This window comes from Zonotrichia albicollis, chromosome 3 (genome assembly GCF_047830755.1).
Source record: "Zonotrichia albicollis isolate bZonAlb1 chromosome 3, bZonAlb1.hap1, whole genome shotgun sequence".
Taxonomy (NCBI): Eukaryota; Metazoa; Chordata; class Aves; order Passeriformes; family Passerellidae; genus Zonotrichia; species Zonotrichia albicollis.
In genome coordinates this window covers 89,947,095-89,974,525 of record NC_133821.1, presented here as the reverse complement: position 1 = coordinate 89,974,525, position 27,431 = coordinate 89,947,095, and the positions used below count along the sequence as shown (strand labels likewise).

Sequence of the window (27,431 nt, the reverse complement as noted above, 5' to 3'; positions counted from 1 at the left end):
CCAAGTAAGAACTTTCAACTGGGAGAAAAGTCCTTCTCAATGATCACATGCTAGTTTAGTTCACCCAAGATAAAGGTCTGTTGTTGAGGGATTTGGAGCATGGCACCACAGCTCGCTCACATGTTACCACTGCTTCTCCAGCTAAAACACGAGATCCCATTGACAGAACAGATTTCCCTCTCTGAATGCTTGAAATCCATATGCAAAACAGTGTTCAAAGAAAACTGAATAGCTTTCAAATTTCTTGCTTTGAGGCATTTACATCATCTGATTTAGAATCTGTCTGAAGTGCCCCAGAATAGTTACTGTCCCTTGTATATTTATGTCCTTCTGCCTTAGGGCTTAATACTCCTTTCTCTGAACCCAGTGGCCAACTTTACTTTTATAGACCCTTAATTAATATTTATGGAAGAAAGTTAAATCTCCTATGTTTTGAAAGTTTTGATTCTATTGCTTTTCAGCTTGGTGGTGAGGAACACTGCCTAGGATCCACTGGGAGCCTGTGGTACTTGTTGAAATTTTGAAGATATTTCTGGATACACCAGCTTTAAAACGCACTGACATACAGAAGGCTTTCAAAAAAGAGCAGGAATATTGCTTAGAGAATGCATAGTAGAGGGAAGGCTGGAGGCATAGATGCTGCCAAAATCTTGGGACAGCCTTGTCCTGGGGATTTCTGAGCTGTGTTCAGAGATTCAAGCACACCTGAACTCTGAGCAAGCCTGCAGGCCAGTCCAAGAAGCAGAAAATTGGACCTGTGGGAGTTACACAAGCTCATAAAGTAGAACTTGGTTGACTGTACAAGCACCTTACTCAATAACAGCTCCTTAAACCCATCTAGTTCTTCTGCCTGTTCTGTATCTTGAAGTTAGTTGTAGATGCCCTAAAATGCATTACTCAATACAGTGAGCTAGATGAAGTGATACACAAAGTAAGCCAGAAGTAGGGGTGTCCCAAATCTAGAAGCTCCAAGGCTTCCTGTGATTAAGAAATCATTTCCACTTAGTTGCTATTTGTTACTTGTCACCAAATTCCAACTACACTAGGGGAAAAAAGCATTGATAATAATTTTCATTCCTACTATTTCCACTTAGTGCCAAAATTGTTTGGCTGTTAAAACTTAACAGCTAAAGACAGACTAAAAATATGAAGAGGTTGTCTATGAGTGGCTGGTTGACCCCAGCTGGACACCAGATGCCCCAAAGCTCCTCTATCACTGCCCTCCTCAGCTGGACAGGGAAGAGAAAATATAACTATAGGTGTCAAAAACATGCCTGCATAGGAGAGAAGATTAAAAGGGTTCAGACAGCCCAGCACTTTATCCTTGTGATTAGATAGTGCCCAAATATCTAAGCCCCAATTTCAAATGTTGCAGAAGAGGGGGAGCAGCAGAATCAGACAACAAGTTTTAAAGACTTTACATTACCTGACCAGCTGTACCAGCCTTGCCATGCTGGCTGGAGAAATCCAGTTTTTAAAAGATCCTGAAGTGCAAGAAGCCACACCAGGTCAGTACAGAACTGCACCTTCTAAGGGAAAACGGCAATAAAATTAAACACTGAAAGTTTTCACTGAAAACCCTAAATCAGAGCAGATTCGTTTCAGCTCTTGAAAATTTGACATTTACATTGATAAGCTCTTTTTTTAATTGGAACATGTTTTGAGGGAAACATTTGGCCAAATCTAAAATGATTTTCCATTCCAGCTGCTTTACTGACTGCCTTACTAAACAGTGACTTTTTCCAAGTTATTTCTTCCTATGAGAAATTCCTTCAGTTTCATGGGAGGTGGCCTCTTTGAAGGAAAGATCTTTGATTCTCCAGATCTTCAGAGGCAAGGGAAAACAGTGTGCCATAACTGACAGGAAGTCAGTTCCTGTCTTGTCCTTCCAGAGGTCAATTATTTTCTGTGATAAAGAGGAAGCATGTAAACATCACTAAAGGCCAAGACAGATGGCATTGAGCATTGCTTTCTAGAAATCATTTCAGTAGACATCATGTACACATCATTTAAGACGGGAAAGAGATCCTCTGGAGGAAAGGAGCCACCTGCCTTGTTTGCTCATTTCACCCTGTAGCACCCTGAGGTGATCTCTACTTGAGAATAAATCCTCCTTGCTTTGGTCACATTACACATCCATCATATCCTGGCAGCCCTGCCCTCACATCTATCCCAAAAGCCATCACAGAAGCAAGCTTTTGTTCCCACCACTCCAGGGAACGACAAGCATTTCTTGAATACCTGACATAGAATTGTGCCTCACCTCTGCAGAAATTTCCATCTTCTTCCTGTTTTTAACTGGAACCTTTCACGGTTTGGGAGATGGAATTGCAGGAATAAAGGATTGTTACCTTTGCATTCTCCTGGAGAAACTGCCTCTAAAGTTATCAATCGTTCCAATGTCTTCCCTTAGTGCCTAAGTTGCATATGGGTGACACCAGTCCCCAACTACAGGCACATGTGAGATGTTACACAATGTTCTTGGTTGTGTCTGTACTTGTAAACTGAACAGCGTCAGGCCTCGTCCTAACAACTGGAGAATGATCATCTACAATCCTCTTCTTCTGGTGTTACTTGAATTGCAGCAATGCAGTTACCATGGCATTGTGCAAAAGTGATTTGTTGAAACCTGCCTAAAATATCTCCGATAGAGGATATTTATTTGCTGTGGAGATCTGTTTAAAATATTGCCTCATTTTCAGTGCAACAGTGTCACAGTCCCATTGGGCAATCTACAATTTACATTTGGGAAGGGGAAAAAGTACCTATGATGAAACTTCCCTTTTGATTCAGTTTACAAGAATATCAGCAGAACCCCAACAGACAAGATAATTACTTTTCACAACACTGTCACTTGCATAAGATGATTAAATCCTCACAGGTAGGCATGTGGTCTTTTATGACCCATGCTGTATGGCCTCCACTTGTGGCATATTATAAAGGTTAAAAGACAGAAGAAAATGTGTTTACAGAAGAAATGTTGATAAATGGAGAGGACATATATACATGTTTGAAATCAGAAAATATATTATTCAGATGCTTTTGAATGCTAAATGTAATTGTACATAATGTACAATTGTATATATGTATATAATGTATACAATATACATGTATATACAATGTACATGTATATAATGCACATTGCAATTATACTAATGCTGCAGGTAAAATTCTTTTAAAAAAATCTAAAACACACCAGTCCCAGTCAAAGCACCCAGACCTTAGTGAAGGAGAGCTAGCACAGCAGTACACATACACACAGAGCAGAAGTGGATTTTGGGGGGATTTAAAGCAACACTGCTGCCTATTGCCAGTAACACGTACAGGAGTATGCCCCAGCTCTCTGAGTCCCCTCTGGTGCCACAGCTCTCTGTATCTCCAAGCTCACACAAATCCTTTCTGCTCAAGATGTACCCAAACACAGCCAGTCTACGATTACCATTTTAGTGCTCATTCTCAAATCTCTGTTGTAGCTGTACAAATTTGTACCAGAGATCCTGATATTAATAGAAAAAAGTGGAGTGTAGAGAGAGGCACTCCAGAAGAAAGAGCCAGATGTTCAAACGAGATAATAAGCAGGAGAGAGAGAAAGCAGCTTTGGCAGAAACTGCTGTAGGGAAGGGAAGGGTGGTTCCAGGAATTGGGAGTATAAATTCTGATTAGGGCTGGGCTGGTATTTCCCACTTCAACTGCCTAGTTTTCTCTTTAATGAGGAAATGGAATTTTTAATTTTGCCCCCACTCAATGAAGAATTAACTGGGAAAAAGGACTTGCCTTCATGATTAAGCTGACCCAAATCTCTATAGGTAAGCATAACCCCACTGAATGAGAGCATTTCAACTTGTACCTCATCTTACTACAAAATTATTGTCCTTCAACTCTAATTAAATATATTTATCAAGGGAAGTGCAGTGATCAATCCTTTCCAAAGAGTAAGATAAAAACTTCTCCTTTCTGAACATGCTCAAGGTAGATCTTCTCTTCTTCTATGCTCCATAGTCTAAAACACTAAGCAAAGAAAAGAAGATGGAGATCTTGAAAAACAGTCAGCAACAGGGAGACACATTTCTGAATTTCCACTAATATGGATGGTTTGGTTGTTGTGGTTTCCATTCACTTGCTCAAAAACTACTTATTTTAGCTCTGCTGATACATGAATGCAAACCAGTCTGTACCACGGGATACTCACAAGTACTTTGTATGGAAATGCCACTTACAGGACAAACACAAAGTAACATGTCACTTAATCAACAGAAATTGCAACTACAGCCCATGTGGATTAAGGATCTGGGTCAAATTAAAAACCAAAAGAGAGTCATTAATTTGATCACAGGGTTGGAACATCTCTTATGAAGAGAGGCTGAGAACTGGGGTTGTTAAGACTGGAGACAGAAGGGTTGGGGTAACTTTAGATCACCTCCCAATAGCTACAGGAGGCCTTCAAGAGAGCTGCAGAGGGACTTTGCACATGGGCTTGTACTGAGTGTAGAAATAGGACAAGGGAGAATGGCCTTAAACTGAAAGGGGTGGCTTTAGGTTAGATATTAGGAAGAAATTCTTAATTGTCAGGGTGGTGAGGCACTGGCACAGGTTGCCCAGAGCATATGCAGACTCCCCATCCCTGGCACTGCTCAGGGCCAGGCAGGATAGGGCTCTGAGCAACTTGTTCTAGTGGAAAGCATCCCTGCCCATGGCAGGGGGCTTGGAACGAGATCATCTTTAAGGTTCCTTCCACCCCAAATGAAACAATGATTCTGTGACCTAGAGAGCCTTTAAAATTCAGGAATTCCTTTTCTTCCAGTTGCATAAACTATAAGTGGTGCTAAATCTTATTATTTCCTGCAGGTTTTACTATAAATTGTTCCTTTTGGTGACAGAACTATTTCAAGTTCAACACAAAGAGCCAGTTGTTGAGTAAAATGGGCTTTGAAATACAGAGATAATGATCAAGAGGTAAAATTTATTAATAGATTTATGTGCTTTCATTCAGTTTAAAATCCCCATACTTCTCAAGATCAGACAAAATATATTAGCTGTGGACACATGCCAAAAGAAGTACTTAATCTTTAAGAAAGAGATAAAAAGATAAAACTAGTGAATGATTCAGTGGAAGGATGAGACAAAGGGGAAAAATTACTCCATTCAATTAATGATACATGTTTCCTCCTTATGCCCTACAACATTCATAGAGTAATCAGGCTGGAGAGGTCCTCTAGAGTTCATTAAACCATTCCTCATCCTCAGAGAAGGTTCCACTACACCTGAAGGTACACACACATCTATACCTGCAGATGTTTAATCCAACATCACAAGTCTTTTTGTGGACACTGCACAACCTTCCCAGGCAAGGAGCTGCACTGCTTCACTGTATTCCTGCATCTGGAAACATGAAGAATACAAATTTAAAAGGCTGCTGCAAAACAAGATGGAGCAATCTGAAAACTATTTCATTCTCTCTCACAACTCTCCCTGAAGCCTGACAATCTCAAATCTGCTTTAAACTCCATAAATAAACCCCGTGAGTACAAAAATGTGCATATACATTTTACACACACTTGCTACGTATGGGGGTAATATTTTAAAATCACGTTTCTTTAGTTCAGATATTAAAAACAAGCAGTGTGGGGTACAGTAATTTATTTTCAGTTTTGTTTAAATTGTAGATGCTCCTCATTTCAGACAATATACCAGCCACAGGAACACAGAATGATTCTTGGCTTGGTAACAGAATTTTGTAAAGAACATTAGATAATTAGTTTTGGTTCAATGTTTGTTGAATGAGTAATAGCCTAACTGATATAAATCATATTACCTGTGGAGTAAAAAAGTAGTGAAGTACAGGTGAGACATCAGACCTAGGTCATTCCTTTAACTCACCAGCATTTCACTCACATTTAACCACTATCTGTACATTTATTTACAGTGAGTTTTTAACACAGATTCTCACCACTGAGTTCTCACAGGTATGAAACAATCATACATGAGTTTCCATGAGATTACTCTTTACCTTAAGAGTATGAACCTTAAACGTCACAAAGGATCCCAGCAGCTGCTCAGCTTCTAGGAAATGCAATTCTGGATAAAGACTGATTCCTGCAGCACAGAAAATGAAGTAACAGCAGACTGAAAAATGTTAATGAAACCCAGGCTGACACTTAAAAAATGCCTGCTCTGGTTGCATGATGAAGCTAATTCATTTGCAATAATGTCGCATTAATGCACCAGATTCTACTGAAACCTCCAATCTTCCCCAGAGAGCTGTTCAAGAACAACTTTAACCGGCAATTTTCCTAATCAGTCTCAGCAATCTAATCATGTTTCATGCCAGGTGCCTATGTGAACAGTGATGTGGATTGAGAACTGGCAGTGATGTGGATTGAGAACTGGCTGAATGGCAGATTCCAGGGGGTCATAAGCAGCGGCACAGGGTCTAGTTGGAGGCCTGTCACTATTGGTGTCCCCAAGGTTCAATATTGTTTAACTTATTAATGACCTGGATGAAGGGGCAGAAGCCTCCTCAGCAAGTTCCCTGATGACACAAAGCTGCGAGGAGCAGCCAGTACCCCAGAGGGCCGTGCAGCCCTTCAGAAGGAACTCAGTGGGTTTGAGAGAGGGGCAGAGAGCAACAGTTTCAAATGTAACAAAGGCAAATGCAGGGCCCTGCAGCTGGGCAGGGATAACCCTGGCACCAGCACAGGCTGGGGCTGGCCTGTGGGAAGCAGCTCTGTGGAGAAGCACCTGGGGGACAACGAGCTGTCCATGAGCTGGCAGTGCCCTTGTGGCCAAGCAGGCCAAAGGTGTCCTGGAGTGCATCAGGGAAAGCATTGCCAGCAGGTCGAAGGAGGTGTGTAAAGTGTATCCCAACTTCCTTTGAGGTGAAATAAACAGCATGCTAAGGGCAGTTTACATGTGCCTTCCATCTAATAGTACAAAGCACACTCCTTTAATCATATCGGCTAAAACCTAAATACATGATCAATACTATCACAATACTTACATTATGAATCTAAGTGCATGAAAAGCAAAACACTGACTTAAACCAGTCCATCAGAAGAATCTCAAAACACAAGAAATACACTCATTTTAAGCTCATTTCAAACTCAGTGCATTACCACTCAGCAGATCAACCACACTTAGTTTTTTACTGCTCTTGACAGCCCACAAAATCATTGTAAAATACAAATGCCTTCAACCATAAATGCAGCTCTAGATCAATATAATGGGATTTAGACCCACCATGAGAAGGAGTAAAATCGGCCAAATTTCTGCTCTTAAAATGCCAGTTCTGTCCACCCAGTCCCCAACTCTCCCTGTATCAACCACGATGGAGGCCAGTTCCCACTGTTAACCTCTCCACATTCCTACAGCCCTGTGCATGATGTAAGCACACCTGAACTGCACATAGATAGTTTCTAAGAGATAACATAATGCTCCAGGGGGAAGATGCAAAAATAAAAAGCATGAGAAACTTATGAACAATACAGAAATTTGACAGCTTGAGGTAAAAAAATAGGTATTGAGAGACTTATCATTTAGTTGTATGCAAGGGCAGAGGTGATGACTACAATGTAAGTTTTTGAAGATGAAAATATCAGGAGAAAAGTGCCTTTTTAAACTAAAGGTAGCAACATAATCAAAACCATTAATTAAAGCAGGCAAAATTAAGTCAGAGAGGAAAGAAGTTATCCATGTGGCTAACTTTTCTATCATCTAACAACAAACAAAAAAAAAAAAATCAGGCTATGAGAAACCAAGGCTTTTTACTGAAGTAATTGCAAATATTCTACAAATACAGAAACCTGATCAGATTAATACCTCTCTGGTTTATAAAACAAAATACTTAAGAACCTATGAGTCTCTTAAAAAGATTTACAGTTACAGGGAGATTCACTGATTTTAGCTGAACCAAAGTTCAGGTTCTGTTATCTAGCAAAAAGGTAATTTATAAAGGCTTTTAAAAAGCAATAAAAGATTCCTTTAGGATAAAAGGTAACAACTAATTTATTTGCTAAATAATGACCTACTTAGGTTCAAGGGTTTTTTAAAGTTATTTAACTAAACTCTTTTTTTGAAGCATAGGAGACTACTGGCATGGCCTTAAAGTGCTTGTTATATGAAGATAAACCACTTGATCTATGATGAAACATGGCTGGCTTTCCAAAACAGAAACATCAGGATCAGGTTTTGTACTTACAAATTCTAAGTTAATAGGACTACCCTTCTGAGCTTCCCCTTTGTACAGTGGTGTGGCAAGAGAGGTTTCCTTACAGAATGACTCAGAGGAACCCAAATCAGGCATTCTCAATTGTCCCAACAAACATTTGTACCATTTGCTATTAAGGCAACCCAAGAATATAAAGCCAAAGTCAGTTTTTGAAAAATACAACTGTGTGCTATCCTTCAAGAATCAGAAAAATTTTTTGTGTCCTTGTAAAGATAAGCTTTTAGACAAAACAACTTACCTTTATCTTTTATCTAAGCAGTCACAAAGATTTCAGAAACTGAAACTCACAGTTCTTAAGTTAAATAAAAGACAGGCAGCCTTGTTGTATACTAAATTCTTATATAGAAAACTTCCAGGGTTACACAATAACCAATTGCTGGTGATTTCTGAACAAATACAGTTCACAATGGACCATATTCATATTGTCCTTTGGTCAGTATTTTAACTTTCATAAACTTTTCAGTAATCAACACAAGGTTTAGGAGGTTCTGGCTTTGTGTTCACCAATGAATCAAAATACAAATCCATTGGTACTGTGTCCCAATTTGAAAAGGCCCCTTTTCCAAATGAAAATGAGGTAAAAGGTTTCTTAAAAAAAGCCAACATAAATCAATGAAATAGTCGTCCTCTTCCACGTCTGCTCTTGAGATGACTGGCAGAGCGCCGGAGGGTTTTCCTCTCCTGACGATGTCGTTTCTCAGCTTCCTGCTGTTTCCTTTGCTGCTCTGACTGGAATATTAAAACAAAAATAGACTCAGGTTCCTTCCTTATTGTCCCAGAATCAATATATCAAGTCAGAATTCCATTAAGCAAATCTGGAAATGTTACAGTTAGTTGCTTTGTGCTATCTTGTGTCAGATTGTAACTGTTAATTCTAGATATCCTTAGGCATTACCATTCCAAGCTTTTCAAAGCAAAAGTTTAACATAAAGACATAAAAACACAGTGAATAATGTATTTCAGATTAAAAAAACAATGCTTAACAATACAGTCCATAATTTATGTTTAAATACTCTTAAGAACATCAATCCAAATTTGTGGTTACTTAGTATCTACTTTGGTTAACTAGTGTTTTCAAGTTTAATCACAGAATCACAAAATAGAATAAGTTGAGTTGGAAGGGACTCACAAGTATCACTGAATCCAACCCCTGGCCCTACAGGAGCCTCCCCGGCCAGAACCACACTATGTGCCCAAGAATATAGTCCCAATGCTTCTTGAAATCTGTCAGGCTTAATATTGCACAATTTAATTTTTAAAAGACAGAACAATTAGTTAAATTTGCTGAAGCACACGTTTCCTAAAACACGTTCTTAGGAGTTCTTGAAAGTGTTTGATAGACTGTGTGCAATTCTAGAAGGAATTTCTACATAAAAGTAATCTCTGCTCCTGTGGCACATGATCTATTAATGTTTCTTTCCTTAATCAAAAACATGGAAGATATTTTGATGTACCATGTAGATGAAATGGTTCTTAGAGTCACAAACTATTATTTTCTTTGTAAGACTAAAGCTTGTCTTTAAACTGTGCATGAACTGGAACTAGCAGACTTGAACTAGCCAAGCTCAGAAAACTGCCCATGTCAGAAAGTACTCCAGCAATTAGAGCAATTTCAAGCAGCCCAAGATAACTGCACTGAGAGTGTGACAGAATTACCACTGTGGATGCAGCTGCATCCCCACTGCACCTCTTTCTGTAACCAACAGCATTCACATCAGCTCATCTCCCCCAGTCTCCCATGCACACACCATTTAAACTAAGCTAGAGGTTTGCTTGCATGGACAGCATTTTGGCTGAGATGCAAACCAGTTTAACAAATATAGCAATCAGCCCATACTGGTATCAAGGCAGAAAAAGCTACTGGTTTTTAGACTTTGATGAAATTTATGAACTTCCATTTTCACTGCAAGTACAGCAACAAGAAACCCCCTATTTGAAAATACAGGTAGTTTCTCCCTGTCTCCAGACCTCTTCTGAAAGAGTCTTGATGAATCTTACTTAAGCTCATGTTGACAGCTACTCATAGTATACTGAAACTGAATGACCTTGATCTGCATCAGAAATTTTAAGGTTTGGGGTTTTTAAAGGTCTTCCATACTGTCCCAGCAGTGTAAGTACTTTGGTATTTTAGAAATCACACAATTTTGTTAGATCTATTTGCTATTGAAATCGAAAAATAAGCTGCCACATTGTAGGAACCATATTCCAATTCCCTGAAAACTAAACTGTGAAATACCAATGACAAATAGTTTCATCAGTGGATGTGTCACTGGTAGCTGGGCATCAGGGGGCTGCCAACATACCACACCTGCAGGAGCCAAGTTCAGCCTCAGTTCCACTGACTTAGGAGTTGAAGTGACACCAACCCCACGGAAGTACAATTCTCTCCCCTGCTAAATCTTTCCACCTACTCCTAAATACACCTGCCCTTTGAGGAAAGGGCAACACAAAGCAGAAGCTGACATTTCAAGTGACATTAAAATCCCTTTTATGCCTTGTTAATTCTAACTCTTCATCCTCTGAAAAGGAGTGCCAAGACCACATAGCGTGACTTCCTCCTAGCTCTCCCTGGCTCATTCCTTAGGACTTCAGAAGATATACACAAAGTCTGTTTATTTAAGAGAAGACTTGTTAAGTCTTACTTTGTTATTTTTTTGATAGGAGAAAATATCTTCACTGCAGATGCACTATTTTTCTTTAAATTAGATTTTTAAAAATCATTTTAATGCAGATGACGACTTTGTACATATTTCAAAAAAGTAATATCAGTAAAAAGTCAGGAAAAGAAAATCCATACATGTCAGAAGCACTATAATTGAAAAAAACCCTCATAGCTGTATCTTATCTGATGGAATCAAGTAAATTTGGCATTCTGAACCACTGCAGTGTCTGTCTTCCTCCTGCAAGGTCTGTCTACTTTGCTCTCAAATCTCTGTCAGTAAAAGGTGACAGTTCAGCGTGCACCACCAACTGCAAGAAACCTTGTGGCTTTGCACTTTGAAAATTCAAGCTACTGTAAAAAAGACCTTCTCTGAAGCCCTGCAAACCCCATTTAATGAGCTGCAAGACACCAGCAGTTACAGAGTTGATAAAATTGCCAGAAAGATTACCCTACAAGGCCCTGCAGAGGAATTTGCAATTTTATTCCAGAGTCACCACATTTTAAATTCCAGCAATATAGGTTTTACCACTGAGAACAGTATTTGACCAGTGGTAAGGAGAAATGTGTTATAGCAAAGATGTTTACCTGAGGAAAACCAATTTTAACCAAAGGAAATTTTGTCAGGTCAAGTATCAATTCATATGGATTTTCAGCTTTAAACTGGATCCTCTCTTAGTTCTTAAGCAATTTTCCAGTACAAAAATCCTTAAGTGTATTGCAGCAGTAGCACATGCACAGAGGCATTTATTTAACTGTCTCCACACTATAAAGCAATCATCTGTATGCAATCTACAAAATTATTTAGAATGTAAAATCAAAACTCTTGGGCAAGGTAAATAGGCAGCACTCAACTACACACTCCATATGGAATTTGACAACCAGTACAGGACCAGAGCTCACTCCTGTGACCTGTGTTACATAAGGTCAATAATAAAGGTGGTTTAGAGCTCTGTTTCCATCATGCTGAAACCTCTCAAAATGCTGAACCAAGAGAAAGCCTAAATTGCAGCACCCTAAGTTGTGTTTGGATCTGCAGACTGAGATCTGATTGGTGCTAGCACTGAAGTCAGGCAAGGCCACAAACTTCTGGTGGTACCTCTGCAAATAAACTACTAAAAGATGCAAGCCATTATTTTCCATTTTCCACCAGAACATAAGATTTTATGAGTGTTGCCTGAGTTATACAGGATAAACACAGAGTCCTACCGGAGGCTTTCATTTTCTTGGCAAGAACCTGAAGAGTTGGCAGCTTATAAAGGAATGAAGAGGGACATTTGCTTGACGGTTTTAAGTTCCTGTTCTTTCATGCAAAAACTTAAGTTACTTGTGCATTATCTTAAAAATTACACACACACACACATATAAATATATATATATGTACACATATAGCTCACCTTCTTTAATTTGAATGTTGCCTGTTTGCTGCCTACTGTGGTATCAGACACATTGAGTGTGCCAAGTTTTTCTTCAAGCTTTAAACGATCTTCAAGAGTTTTCCTGCAGAGAAAAACTAACATTAGTCCCTATTTTTGCCATCTTTTTACTCATCATTTAAATAAAAGTCGATAATGCAGTCAAAACTAATCTCAATTTCTCTGAAAACTTGAAATGTCATAACTAAAAAAAAAAACCCACTCAGGAAACAGAAAGCAAGATAAATTCAAATAATTCCCTCCAGACACTGCTTTCAATAGAAATACTTTTAAAATCTATGTAAAGTTCATTGTTTTTGCTGCTAAAAATTAACATGATTCTAGTTGAGAAAGAAACCACACCCTTCTATTGCTATAGTTTTCTCTGAAATATCCAATAAAGTTGGTGATATTAAAAAAAAGCAATGCTAGATATATTCAGTTTCCTTGAAATCTTGTAATTTCTGAATTGGAAACACTTTTGAGGGAAGGAAGTAAGCTCAACTATACACCTGAACGAATTAATCTCCAAACAAATCACTTCACTATTTAATCCAAGCACGAATGCCTGTTTGGACACTGTGCCCAAAACAGTCTAAGTAGTCTGCTGAATAAAAGAACAATACAAACAAGAGAATGTGATAAAGACAGACCCTGGGCCCAGACAGGAGCTCAACAGAAGCACATGCCTTCAAGCCCAGTTTATCACTGAGTTTCTGTAAGCAAACTGGTGTAGAGCCTCTCCCTCAGGCACCAAACTCCAGCATTTCTGCAGACAAGGGGGTAGGTGCTGTGGACAAAACTGACAATTTTCAGCTCTCCTCCACTGAAGTTAATGCTCAGCAAAAGCAAGAAACATGGATGTGCCCCAGTGGCTCCAGGTTGTGAGCTGGTATTTAGTATCATGGTTGCCAACATCAGTTAAGGTGGGCTGTAAACTGCAACAGCTGAGGAGTAGAAAAACCCCTTGTTCCCACACAGCCTCCAGCTCAGGGGGCAGCAGGCAGACAGGGACAGTGCTGCCTTCAGCCAGCCTCCCTAAAGGCACCTGGGAGTCCTAACATGGCTCATCCTTCTCTTGTAATGTAGGTACTATGAGTCAAGTAGCACCCTCTGAGAATATGACATGGCTTCTATGATCACACTCTCTGCATGTGCTTAGAAAACATTCCCCTTACTGTAAACAAAATCAATTTCTGCAATTTGAGATTCTATTAGTGCCTCATTAGCCCTCTCTGAAGAGGTCAAAGAGATCTTTTCTGTACAATTTTTAAAGCAGAAAATAAATCATCATAAAAACAGAGATCATATATAAAAAAGAGTAGCCACCAAAGTCAAAGGCATTTACTGTGTATGAAGAACTCATGGCTGTGGCCTATGCATGAAGCCTCTGAAGTCCACTGAATTTTGGTTAATGAGCCATTTTATGCAACAAAGACTTTTCAGATTAACAATGAAAAATTACTGTCAAGAACTACTTTATTTCTCATGACTAGGTACTTTGTATTTTTTTCTGTAGTATATTTTTCATTGAGTACATGTAAAAACTTGTTCCATCTGTGCGAATCGGAAAGACAAGCTAAGCCTTAGAGCTAACTGTGGCAGAAGATCAGTCACCAACATTGTGGTGGGATTTCTACATTCAAGTGAAGCCCCATTTTCTCCCCTTTGAAAGTGAACTGGAGAAATATGGCTACTACCCAGCAATTATTGAGCATGACTGCCTAGACATTGCTTCAGTCAGGAGAAAAATTAAAATGAGTAGGTACTAGCAACATGCTGTGGGGTTGTAATCTTACTGAAAAAAACCATAGGTATGGCTCTATTTATCTGAAAATGTGCAGACCTCAAATGATAGTGAATTGTACATACTGATATACAAACAACAACTGGGTTCTTTGTTTTGGTTTGGTTTTTTTACATCTTCCTGAACAAATTAATTCAAGGGATACATTCACATTATTATAGGAAGTGAATTCCCCTGCCCTAATGTAAAAACCAAACAAAAAAATTACCCGTGCAATTTTTTTTTCCTCATTATAAGAGGACAGTTTTTCAGGACATCTCCTGCTGTAAAACAGGAATATCTCTTTACCAATACTAAGGAATATCAACTATGCTTTTGTTGGCTTTCTTGGCCACCTCTGAAGACAAATGCATTAACTGTCATACTTTTTATAAAATATGACTACTATAGTTTTTGATTTTGACATTTTTTAACTTCAGTAACATCTTCTTTAAAGGGACATCAAGTATATCAAAAAACTCTTAGCACACAGATAAAAATCCTTTCCTTTTATGGTTTCCTTTCAAATTACTAGGTAGGAAACTTATGTTGTAGGGAAAGAAAGCAAGGATTTGAAGCTTTTTTGTGCAAGTGTAAGAGTACAAAAGGGGAAAATTAAACATAGACGGATTTGAAACAAGGGGTTTTATAGAACCATGAGTAAACTTTGCAGCTTTCCTGGACAGAAAAATGTAGACTGTTGGTCTAGAAAGAAATTTATAGTACGCATCACTGCTTTAAAAGTTGGGCTTGGAGCCGTGCTGAGTCAGGAACATGTCAAAAGAAACACCCAGTTTTATATAAGTCATAAACTGTTTCCTCAGGTAGAACATTATATGATTAGAGAGAAAAAGAACATCTAGCCATTAAATGCATAGTGAAGGTATTAAGGTACTTAATTATATTGGTCACAGACCATCATCCTGTAACTTGGATATATCAAATCAAAGACAAACATGCCAGCCTCACCAGATTGTACATGCCACTACAGTCTTCCCAGTTTTCAGTATCCTACTTCAATTAATTACCTTTATGCTGACTATTTATCACTGAATAAGGCCAGCACAAAACATATTTATTTTCTCCATAAAATTATAATATGTAAAAATACTTACTAACCAAAGAAGTTAGCTCAACGCAGGCTAAATCATTATGACTACAAAATGGTAACAGATATGTATAATATGAAAGAGATATCAGCTGTTGATTTTTAAATTTCTCCTAAGAATTTGATGAACACCAAACTCCATACTGACAACAATGCTTGGATGACCACAAAGGGGATCAGTGAGTACACAGCTAATTGTTTAGACAATGATAAAAAACCCCCATGTAAGTCAATTCAATGACAGCAACTCAGAAAACAAAGGAAGTGATGCTACCACATTAATTTTTTTGGTCATCCTGGTCTGTCCTCAAATTCCTTTCCTTTTTTTGGTTTTTTTTTTACATTTTACATTACAGTCTATTTGTGCATCTACCAGAGAGGATATCTATTAGCAGCAAATCTTAAGACATTCTCCTTTCTTTACAAGCAGCCTGTTAAAAGTCTTTTGATGGTTTATGTCATCACAGATATTTCTTTCTCTACAGGACAGGTCTGTGGTATATGCTTTTGCTTTTCCTGGGGTGAAGAAATTATTTTTCTCCCTTAAACCCATATAAAATGTTTCTCTTCCTTACAACTATCTTGGCTTATTTACTTGAATTTCAACACCATTTTTCACATTTAAGCCTTCTGTATTTTGAACAAAATGAAATCTTTATGCTTCAAATTGAGAGTCCTTAGAGTTTTCTTTGGGGCTCAGCAGCTGAATTTGTGCAAAATAGCAGTATATGAGTAGTCTGCAGCCATACAGTCTTTTAATGAAATATTTCACTTGCACTGAGAATACAGTGCCATTTGACCAGTGTTTCAGGCTCCTTCCAAGTTACAGCTAATATGACTATAAACCTAATCACAATGTAAAAAATTATTTTTAACCTATAATACTTTGTCAGAGTATCCGGAGTAGATTTTCTCCTGACAAAGAAGAAAAACTGACAAAATTGAAAAGTTGCTTCATCGTCTAGAACAAAGGTAAAAAGAAGAATAATCAGAAGACAGTTAATGGAAGCATCTAAGGAAATTAAAAGTTCAAAATAAGTAGACATATTCAATAAAAAGAAGAAAGAAAAATCCCTGTGTGAAATTACTTGCTGATAAAAACAGCTAAGGAAAACATGGCAATCAGTTTTGCTGAACTGCTATAAATCCCTATTTATAAAATATCACTATTTCTGCTTAAAAGAGGTCTTACAGTACAACATGGAAATCATAGACCATCTAACTACCATAGGAACACTGTCTTGCTAATACTTAAAAATCCACTTTACATGATCATTCTAGTTAAAAGGTTGAATTTTTATCAAGTGTTTCTTTACGTGTCTCCCAAAAATTCCCACCATAAAACAACTAGATTGTAGAGTAGTCATTAGTGACAGAAAGAAATAGCCCCATTGTATTATTCACTTTCTTTCCTTTGACTGTACAATTTCATTCCAAATAAAACTGAAATGTTTATTATGAGATCCATCTAGCCCAACAATCCATTTCCATCATCAGTCAAAATTCTGTTCTGCACCAGCTGTGCTGCAAGAACTTTGAAGCTACTGTCTTGAAAGGTTTAATGAGTGTCTGTACTCCAAACAATAAAATTCTATTAAATCTCATCTTCTGAAGGGCTCAACTCACCTCTGAAAAAAACTAAATCAATGAGATTTGCAGCCACTGAGCACCTCAAAGCCAAGTCCTTTAATTAATGTGCTCTTTCTTTCTTTAGTTTGAAATGCTTATCCATGTATCCATTATTTCAGATGATCACCAATTTAAGGAAATGAAAGAACCAAACCAAACAAACTACACTTAACAAACACCCTCCTAGCCTGGTATTTTGTACTGCAAAATGAAAAACAGAAATAAGTCCTGACATTATTAGGACAGTGTAGATTTTGAAAATTTCTAGATGCCATAAAAATAGCCAAACAAAACAATTTTTCTTTCACCATGTTGACCCATCTTGATCCTACTCCCAAAACAGTGACCACTTACGTAGCATTCTAAACCCTTTTGGACAGTCAGATTAAAAACACCCAGTCTGTTAACCTCATAGTGACACTAGTGGAGAAATATAACCAGTCTGACAAGACATCACTGTTACCTGTGAGAACAGCACTGTACTAACACTGAGTAATGGATCCCCCAAACGGACTCAGGAGTATCTTACTAATTTCATTTGCATTGTGTCTCTGTCCTACTTTAAATAGTGTATTTGTTTATCTATAAAACAAAGCATACAATGACCATGTCACCTTAAGTTATACCCTTGGATCACCAAATGTAGCTTTACTATCAAGTGCTTCCATGCCAAAACACTGCGGGCCTGCACTGTAGGGAAATACTTGAGAGTCATCTACCCCCACCTATTAAAATAGGAACATTAGCCTTACTTCATTAATTTTTGTTTTTTGGCAGAGTCTTTGAAGCTTCTGAATTCCTCTCCTTCTTTAATCTCAAAAAACTGAGGTTTTAGTAATGTTTGCTGATCCTCCTTGAGCCTTTCCTGCCGCTTTAGTTTTTCCTCTTGGCGTAAAAGCTTGCGCTGTTTCCTGACCTCTTCAACCCAGCCTTTTTCATCATCTGAACTCTCAGAACTTTCTGCATCACTTGCTTTTCCTTCTGGTTCTTCCTCTTCTTCCTGCAGACAAAAATATTATAAAATAAGAAATCATCAACTAATTTTCTTTCCAAATCATTCCTGCAATTGGAGTACGTGACAGCTTTTACACAGATACAGCTGAAGACAACTACAACTTTTGAACAAAAGCAGTAACAGCAAATAAGCTGAAAATATATCACAAAGTTGTTACCATCTACATATTTTATGTTTTTTCAAACCTGTGTTTGTGCAAAAACAGTATTACATCTAAAAACTAGAATAAATTTATAAATGACACTTAATTATTGTAGCTGGTAAGACATCCTTGCATTGCCTTCATCTTTCTGGGGTGAAAAGTCTGAAAGCCTGAAGCAGAGGAAAAGAAAACTCCATAGGCTTTCTTAATCCAAATGGGAAAATATTTTACCTGTCCTTGTGCTTCCAGTTCTTCTAAGATCTTTAGCTTCCTCTTTCTTTTCTCACTTATTTTAGAAACAAGTGGGTTAAGTAGCCTAAATTCTTCACTCTGCTCATCCACCTGGAAATCTGGATTCTCAAACATGACCTTAAAACGATCATCTTTGAGAAGGCTGGGCAGATTCTGGAACAGGAGCAAAGCATGAGCAAGTTAGACAATTCTGAAACAGACATTAACAAAATACGTAACACTTTTTCTTAATTAAACAAAATTAATAACCAGCATATGAAATGCCAGTTGCTTTATCCTTCCAGGTCAAATAAAAATCAAGATTTATGCTTATTGTACTTTAACAAAGATTGTTTTAAGCTACCTGTAAGCAAGAGTTTTTTAATACAAAGTACAGACACTTTAAATACACAATTACTAATATTTTCAGATAAATGTTTCTCATACATTCAGCCAGCTAGTCTGGAGACATGTTGATATCTACTGACTAATCAGCAGTACCTGCAAGGCAAATATACTGCCTGATGGGGATGAGTCTACAACATGTAAAACAAATTATAAGGGTATGTATCTTTATGTAATGCTACTATTATTTTAGTGTAAATACTTAAGAGGAAATGTTATTATACATATTATAACACTTTTTCTTCACTACTTTCACACACAGAATGTAAAAGTTTAAACCATGTCAAAGTAAAATGAACTCAGTGTAAATTATGCTGCTGGTGAATTCAGAACAGTTCAAGCTACTAATTCATTTTAGGAGAAGACCAGTTACTGTCATTTTGTAATCATTGCACACATAGCTTTTTAATAGAAAATGTTAATTTTTTAACATTGCTCAACTTATACCAGCATATTAATCCCACCACTGCACTAGGTTTTCATTGTTATTGAAGCAAAGGAGGGTGGAACTAAGGATACAGAAAACAAGAATAAATTTCAAACACAAAACCAGTGCAAATGTGTAACTTTCAACCACAACAAAAATTAAATCCCAAAGCCTGAAATAAATTGCTTGTCATAGGACTCTAATACCGTTTGAGAAAAATAATCTCTATGTACATTTTTATATGCACTTTATTTAGTCCACTTAATAACACAATCTCTAGGTACTTCAAGACAAATCAGTCCCCATCTACTGAACTCTCATTTAAGTTTCACCACCAACCTATCTTTTTAGTAGTTCATCCTTCCTCTAACCTCAACACTAACATTTCATTATTTATCACATGCAGGCTAGTGTCTGCCTATCATGAATGCTATAGTCCTGTAAGAATGAGCACCTATGAAGTGCTACCTATAAAAAGCCCTCCCTCCCACTAGATACTAAACATTTACCCATTTCTTCAATTAAAAACTTCTCATAGCAGAGTAGTAGATTACTTTTAACATCCAGAAGAACTCCTGTTGCATAAATGCAAACCATTTTGGCTATTCTATAAAACATATTTAACTGTATACACAAAAAAGGCAATTGTATCTTAAATTTTATAGATAACATCTATCCTGTCATGGTCACCACCAAAATACCAAAAACATATGCAAAGAACAAGTCTTGTTTGAACAGCTGTGGTATTGAGGCTGCATTAACCAGTTTTTGGAGTTCTGTGAAACCCATATTACCTTCACAATGGGTATTTAATAATTTTTAGCATCAAGTTACTATATGGTTTTTTTTGTGCTGCAGCTACAGTCAAATACACTTAAAGCCACCTACCAGAATAAGTTATTTGTAAGAAACAGAACCAATGGTATTTTGAATCTCTTTGGCCAAACAGCAACAATAAAAAAAAAGAATCCTGTAAGCATTGCTAGTTCTGTGCTCCCAGCGAGAGAATTCACCAAAACAAGAGCTCACCTTTTGTTTTCTTTTTTTACTGAACTGTTGCTCTTCTCCTTCTTCTTCAATCAGTTTGAGTGCAAGTTCTTTATTAACTTTTGGGAGTTTCTAAAAAGAGGAAAGCAATTAATAAATTAGCCTTTTACACATGCAACCTACATGCTTTACTTACAACTGTTTCAGAAAAGCTCCTTGCTGTTCCAAATATCTCTAAGTACTAGTAAAGTAACTGCCCTTAGAGAAGATTAAAGAACTTGTATATTATTTTTAACTTCTAATGCATCACCTTTAGAACTTTAAAAGCAATTCTTTCTCCTTTTATGTTGAACAGATCCAATCTAGAAAGTTAGTAGTTATAAACACAATACAATTTTCATGTATCTCTTTCCAGAGTATCATGTTTCAATGGCTCAAGTAATTTAATGACCGAAGTAGAAAATGCAAAGTTTTACCAGTGGATTATTTGCTGAAGTGGCAAATGAGATGAGACCTGCTCTTTTAGTTTGGTATCAGCCTTTCAAAATCCCACACATGAGAATTTTGTTTCCATTCAAGAAGTTCTATAAATTACTTTGTGTGTGCAATGATAACAGATTCAACTCCTAAGTCACTACATCTCTAAGATACACTTAGGAATACATTACTCTTTATGAATAGCTTTCCCCAAAGTCTACCATTTATTTCTAGGATTTACCTTCAATTGAACTCTCTGTGCACGAGTTTCTTCTATCTTCTGCCTTATTTTCTCTCTTCTATATTCTTCATAGGCAAAGGGGTTGGCCATCATTTTTGCCTTTGAACAAACAGAAGGAAGTAAAAGGAAAGTACCATTAGTACAGGACACAGTCCATTATCTGGATGGAAAAAAACTCCAGCCAAAACAAGAAGAACCACAAAAAGATGAAGAAACCCCACAGCACATATAATTTATTGTTAAGAATAAAAATTGACAAGATTCAGCCATAGTTACCTTATGATAAAGTCTTATGTCCATGAAGAAGCCATGCATGTATGCTCTGAGCAATGATGATCCAATGAGATGAGCAAGGCCTAGGAAAAAAGTTCCAGAGAATTTCAAAGAACTTTCACATATAAAGAACTTCTATTCCAAGACAGCCACTTCACTTCCTTAAGACAAACAAACACTGCCAATGCAAAATATCAATCTAACAGTCACAGTTATGACATCAAGACTAATTAAAAGTGGGAATAAGAATCGTTTTGGCCAGCAAAAAAATTTAAGATTCTTTGGAGCAACCAGATCCACTTTTCTTGTCATAATACATGTTACTGAGCACTTCTTAAAAATTGCCACATGCACTATACTCTATAGAACTTCACAAAGAATTCCAGAGGATGATTTTTGGGAAGTCCATAGATATTTGATAATCCCTTTTTTAGTGTGATAAATTTTTCAATTAAAGAGTTTTGCCCTGGGTCAAACCCAACACAGTCAGAGGTAAAATAAGTAAACTGGAGCAAAACATTGCAATCAAACCATGTAATGGACAGAAAAAGGACTAAGTGCCTCAAGACAAGGTTGCTTACCTTCTCTGCTATATAATTTTCAGTATTTCAATTTCTTGAAACTATTAGCCCTAGAACGATTTGTATTTTCTGAAAATTACTACATTCAAATAGGGTAGCCTTTGGCTGCAAGTTCCAAATTCTATTTCAGCACCTCAAAAATATTTTGACAACTAAACCAATTTTTCTTCCTATGCCTTCCATGTGGCATATGAAAGCACAACCGATTCCCAGATGCATTATACCAGCAAATATCAATTACCTTCTTGAGATAAAAATCTGAGAAACACAAGTGTCTTGTATTATACTGGTTGGGAATCAAAGAACTTAGAGCCATCAGTCTGGAATATTTATAACCAAGAAAACAAGAGAAAACTACTGTCAGTGAATTTCTAGTAGCCCTCATACACCACACTGGAATTACAAAAATCAGATGTGTAAATGTTCAAAAGCTCAACAAAGAAGTCAGCCAAAGAGTGTATACAACTGTTTTACCTAAATTTTCAAGGTCTTTTCTGGTAACAAATTTGTAATCATCATAAACAGTGCTTTCTGGATTCTCTTCCAGTTCTTCAGTCAAGTTGTCCAAGAAGGAACACCATTTTGGGGCAGGTCCTAAAACCTGTGAATATTATGGAAAGTTTTAACATTGCATTTTCTCACAGAAAGCCTACAGTTAGGCTCTTGGCTACTATGTTACAAACAAATCAATCCCACAGCACTTAGAGAACACAAACCTATTGCTTGCATTACCAACAAAGAGTACTATAGATTATGTAACTGTTATTTTAATTTAGATAATTTGAGACCAGCCAGTCTGGAGGTTTCAAGTTTAACTGTTTCAAGTGGTCCCAGTCTGATTAATTTTTTAAAAGCTTAGAGACAAACATTACAGAAGAAATTACAAACTAATGGCACTAGATAACAACTAATTTGTAAATTGCTGCTGGATCTTGAACTTGCTAGGTTCACTATGCAATCATATTAAATCCTACTCTACCCTGTTTATCTTAATTATAACACCACAGATGTATTTAATGTATTTTATTCGGGGATAAACCCAGACTGTATGAACAGATAATAGAAAATATTAAGAATACTTGCATATTTCCATGATGAGGCAAAAGATTTGTTTGCACAGTATTAGGTAGCACTATCAATGTATTTTTCCATATAAGTTTCCTCCAATTCCCCAAGTAAAAAATCAGCTCCCTTTACTTTTCCCTCCTACTGTTCTGATGGAGATTCCTTTCCATCTCGACTCATGCAGCCACACTCAGCTGTTCCAGTACTCCTATTTTAGTAGGTGAGTTAGCTGCATGGAAAAATCTAACACTGCATTTCTCTCCCTAGTGTAAATCAGCTGACATTTTAGAATGTTAAGTCACCAGCTAAATCCCATTGTGGGACTTTTAACGAGGCTTCTGATTTGTTTGCTAAAAATTCATGTTAAAAACTCCAGTCAATCATACAAATGCTTGTGACACAACAGCATTTTAAGATCCTATTCAATTAGGGAAACAACTAGAAGTGATTTTATTTATTTAACATATACATAGTTTGTTTTAACTTGATTGCTGATTAACTGTATGAGCTAATGCTGTTCATTTAAAAAGCGTGTTTTTTCTAATTCAAAAGTCTTATTTTGAAGACAGCTACACTCAAAAACCCTGTAAAATTGTGCTCTAGACCATAACATTTTATCTATCATTTCTTGCCTGTAACACTCTAGAGAATAATATTTTATTCTGGCCCACTACTGTCTCTGTATTAAATACAATTTATCTTCCTAAGATCTCAGCACTAGCTGAAACCATTACGTGCCAAATGAAAAGTGTACTTTTTTACCATGCTGCATATTTCATCCCAATTACCAAGCACTTCCAAGGAAATACCCAAGATGTCACTAACAAGAAACATTTTACCTACTTAATTAACCAAAATCCCCATGTCTGCTCCAGGAATAAATGACATATACAACATTCAGACTGACTTCTTGCCAACATTCCAGAAGCTTTTGTCTCCATCTTGTCTCCAGCCAGATTTAAATTTTTGTTTTATTTCCTCCCAACCCACTTATTTAAATAAGCTTTTATATTAAGCTTATATATTAAAAAACTTTCATATTAAAAAGAAAGACATCTATTAAATGTCTTCATGTCACTTAAGTCAGTTATCTGTGCCTCATTACCAGACCATCAAAACATGACTACAATTTTGTTTTAGATGAAGCAGTTTGTCCTTCTTACTAAAAAAACTCCCAAGCTGCTTACTAACTAAACAAAACTTCTCTTTTAATAAAATTTAAGGACAATATTCTCTCCTATATGCAAAGTCTGATACTTAGAGTAAAACCTTTCATGGGGCATAATCTGTGCCATGAAACACATGAAGCAAAAACCTGATTATTCACAATCATCTGTGGAGTGAACTGGATGAACAGATCATAGAAAACAAAGTGGGGGAAATGAGATAATTAATGGAAAAAAGTGGTGGCAGAATACAAGGAAAAAATACAAAGTCCAACCATTATTAAAATTTTGCATGTTAACTGACAGAAAGGAAAACCCTACAGAGATGTCTGTGTATGTTTATTACCTTATTTCCCCTTCTCCCACCCTGCTGAAACCACTTGCCTATGTTCTAGGACACCTTAGGAGCTCTGCTTCATGCATTAAAATGAAACATTTTTTAAAGCTTGGGAAGAAATTCAAAAATAGAAAAACAGTATCAGCCACAATGACAAGAACATAAATAAGAAAATTTTGTCCTTCTTTTGCAATAGTAATTCTTCACATAATTTAACTGCTACTGCATTTTTAACAACAGAATTTAATGGTCCACTGTCAAACAACAGCTGTCCCATGATGATGCTAAAAGCACTCCAGAATGCCAGGCTCCAGGGCTCCACCATTCCTGCACCCAGATACAAAAGCAACAATTGACAGGGTTGGTTTGCACTGGGCCTCCAGGGACAAGGTGGGAGAAGTGAAACTGGCCTGTCTTCCCCAGTTCATGACTTTCCATACAGTGGCCACATTGCAACACAAGTGGGACCCCTTGGAGCTGCTGTCATCCAGCACTGGCACCACCTCAGCCTGGCCTGCAGTCCCTGCTAAAGCCACCAGAACAAAACAAAGCTGCTGAGTTTGTGTAGTCAAGTAATATTCTGGCAATTTGGAGTGAAAAGGTACAAATCTACCACACCTCACAGAGAAAAAGGCACTGAAATTCACAGCACAAATCAGAAAATGTTATGAGGTAGGTAATTGCAAGCAACTTAAGGGACAGATATAATCTTTACAATATTCATGATATGCCAAACAGGTTTCTCTGCAAGTTTTAGAAAAGTTGCACTCAGTCAGTTGGAAAATAATTATAAAATGAATGCACATCTATGCTTGGCTTTTATCCAAATACTTTGTAGCACAGGAAACCCAAACATGAGCACCAACAGTGATCAAATTAATATTTTTTCCTGTTTTCATTACTATGCTGCTTTCTGTAGGATAACCACTTCTAGAGACAATTTCTGCCAATTGCTACAGAGAGTCAGTAAGATTGCTTTGAAAATGTTTTTGCCCATCAAGAGAGGAGCTTCCCCCACCAGCAGGGCCCAGCTGGCAGCGAGTGAGGGGGTGCTCTGCTCCCCTCCCAGCACCTTCCTCCTTCACTGGAAACAGCACCCAGGAGGTACCAAAGCACAGCTGTCCCTCAGTGTCCCACCACCACACTGCAAGGCAGAGAGACAGATGGGTCACACCAGTGCCCCCTCCCCACAGCAAAACTTACCACTACCATGGTAATGCAGACACCTCACCACTGCCTTTCATCTTATTCCAACCCATAGGAAGTAAAAATGTGGACTTAATAATTATTAATATTGTGCCACCTAATATTAAATTTTTCTTACACACATTAGAATATTTGTCTACTTTATACATAGAAAACACAAAATATGAGGAGTCGTCTCTGCTCAGTTGCATGCTAGACAAGTCCGAGACCAAACTGTCAAAGAAATGGAAGAGAAAAATGTTCACAGAAAAATATGTTTTAAATATTGTAAAAAAACTTCAAAAATCACAGTTCTTTGTATTCTATTCTACAAGATGTTAGACTTTGTAATCTTGTGGCACCACAAGTCTTACATGGTCCAGAATGTTCTTCTGGCCATGCCTAATTCCTGAGCACTTCTATAGAAATATCACCCTGTCATTGGTCTGTAATTCTCCTAAATTTAACAAAGCCTAGAACAGCATAGGTATTATGCCCAGCCCACAACAGACGTTCCTTATCTTCATTTGAAACACCAGACAGCACTTGTATCGTTTTAAACACCACTCAACAGTTTGCCAGCCAGCTCTGTAGAGCTCTTACTGCCACAAAAACCTGCCCTAATCCAAACTAGTACTAAACATGTTCAACTACTTAAAAGAAGTCCAGGATGTGTAGAAGCTTCCATAGTCAGATATCAAGAGATTTAAATTAAACTACTATGAATGCACATCCAGACAAGTTTTGTTAAGTATCTGTTTGAAGGTTTCTAAGACCAATTCTACAGGAGTGACTGAACAGTTGCTCTTTTCTTCTCAGGGAGCAAAAACAGGTTCCAATCTGTTTTTCTGGATGTTAAACAGTAAGTTCCTGGAAGATTTCAAACAAGGCAGTGATAAACTCTTCAGCAATAAACAAGATGTCAAATATAGTAAGACCAACCCTCCCAATCTTCACTGGTTTATTTTAGCAATCTGAAATACGCAAAATGCTCACAGACAGCATTTATCAGATTTGAAAATTACTCAGTAGAATTTGGAAAGTTTAGACTGTCCAAATTTATTCTAGAAGGCTAACTTAATGTATGGGGACAGCATTTAACCACGCAGTTCCAGAAAGCAGAGGCATTGGAAAGCAGAGGCATTATTTGCTGTGGCTGCATGAGATTCAGAAAAATTTCAGTTTCACAAAAATGAACTCTGTAAGGCTGTATCATGCCACACCATAGTGATAGAGCTAGTAACAAAAAAGCATGAAAACACATCCTATCACTGTTCTTTTCTATTTTAGAAGTAAAACCTTCTATCAAAAATCTATGTGGTGTGGTACCTTCCACACATTTTGATGAAGACCATGACTAAATAGCAAAAACGTACTAACGAAATAATTCACTACCATATGATTTGAATAATGGTGATTACAACAAAAATAGCACATATTAAAGGTCTTCAACAGATCTCTAGGTACAGTATATTGAGAAAAATTATTAATGAGTTGGTGGAGACATTTTGAACAAGTCCAGTACATGTGAATGCAAACTGTAGCAAGGATTGTGAAAAGCAGCAAGGAGGATTTCTGAAACAGTAAAGCTTGCAAAAGAATAAATACATCACAGAGACACTATAAATTAGAGCTGAGTTAAGCATCAGAAGAGTGTGACTCCTAGCAGCTTTTTAAGTGGCAATAATGGGGAACAACAAACAACAAATTTCAGATGAAGTCTGAAATATTGAAGAAAAACATTATATAATCTGAGTGCTTGTAATAAAAAGGGACTTGAATTCAGAATCCAAGGTGGCTCATCCATTCCTCCATTCCCAATTAAAAACAAAACCAAAAAATAAAATTTAAAGCACTTCAACAAGGAGATATTATTTTCTAGGCTATACTGTCTTGAAACTAAATACATTCTATATATCCAACTCTACACATATTATATATAATATAATAACTCTATATATAGAGTTATATACATAACTATATATCACTCTCTCTCTCTATAAATATATAAAACTATATATAACTCCATATATATTATATATAATATATTCTATATATCCATTCTATATATCCAACAA

The 27,431-nt window shown here is 37.1% G+C and overlaps 1 protein-coding gene across 4 annotated transcripts in view; it reads right to left on the bottom strand.

Annotated features, from left to right (window-relative positions):
• The window catches only part of NOL10 (nucleolar protein 10), a 78,427-nt gene that overhangs the window by 20,735 nt on the left and 30,261 nt on the right, over positions 1-27,431 (bottom strand). Inside the window, exons 14-23 of one of the 4 annotated variants that reach the window (XM_074538104.1) lie at positions 22,075-22,201; positions 21,023-21,102; positions 20,747-20,845; positions 20,071-20,160; positions 18,210-18,383; positions 17,574-17,821; positions 12,281-12,383; positions 8,463-8,953; positions 6,008-6,093; positions 1,427-5,379 (exon numbers count right to left, since the gene is read on the bottom strand). In XM_074538104.1, coding sequence (XP_074394205.1) covers positions 8,834-8,953; positions 12,281-12,383; positions 17,574-17,821; positions 18,210-18,383; positions 20,071-20,160; positions 20,747-20,845; positions 21,023-21,102; positions 22,075-22,201 — 1,041 coding nt within the window. In that variant the 3' untranslated portion in view covers positions 1,427-5,379; positions 6,008-6,093; positions 8,463-8,833. Of the gene's footprint in view, positions 1-1,426; positions 8,954-12,280; positions 12,384-17,573; positions 17,822-18,209; positions 18,384-20,070; positions 20,161-20,746; positions 20,846-21,022; positions 21,103-22,074; positions 22,202-27,431 lie in introns of all 4 variants that reach the window. The other 3 variants (XM_074538105.1, XM_074538103.1, XM_026793598.2) reach the window with 3 other exon arrangements.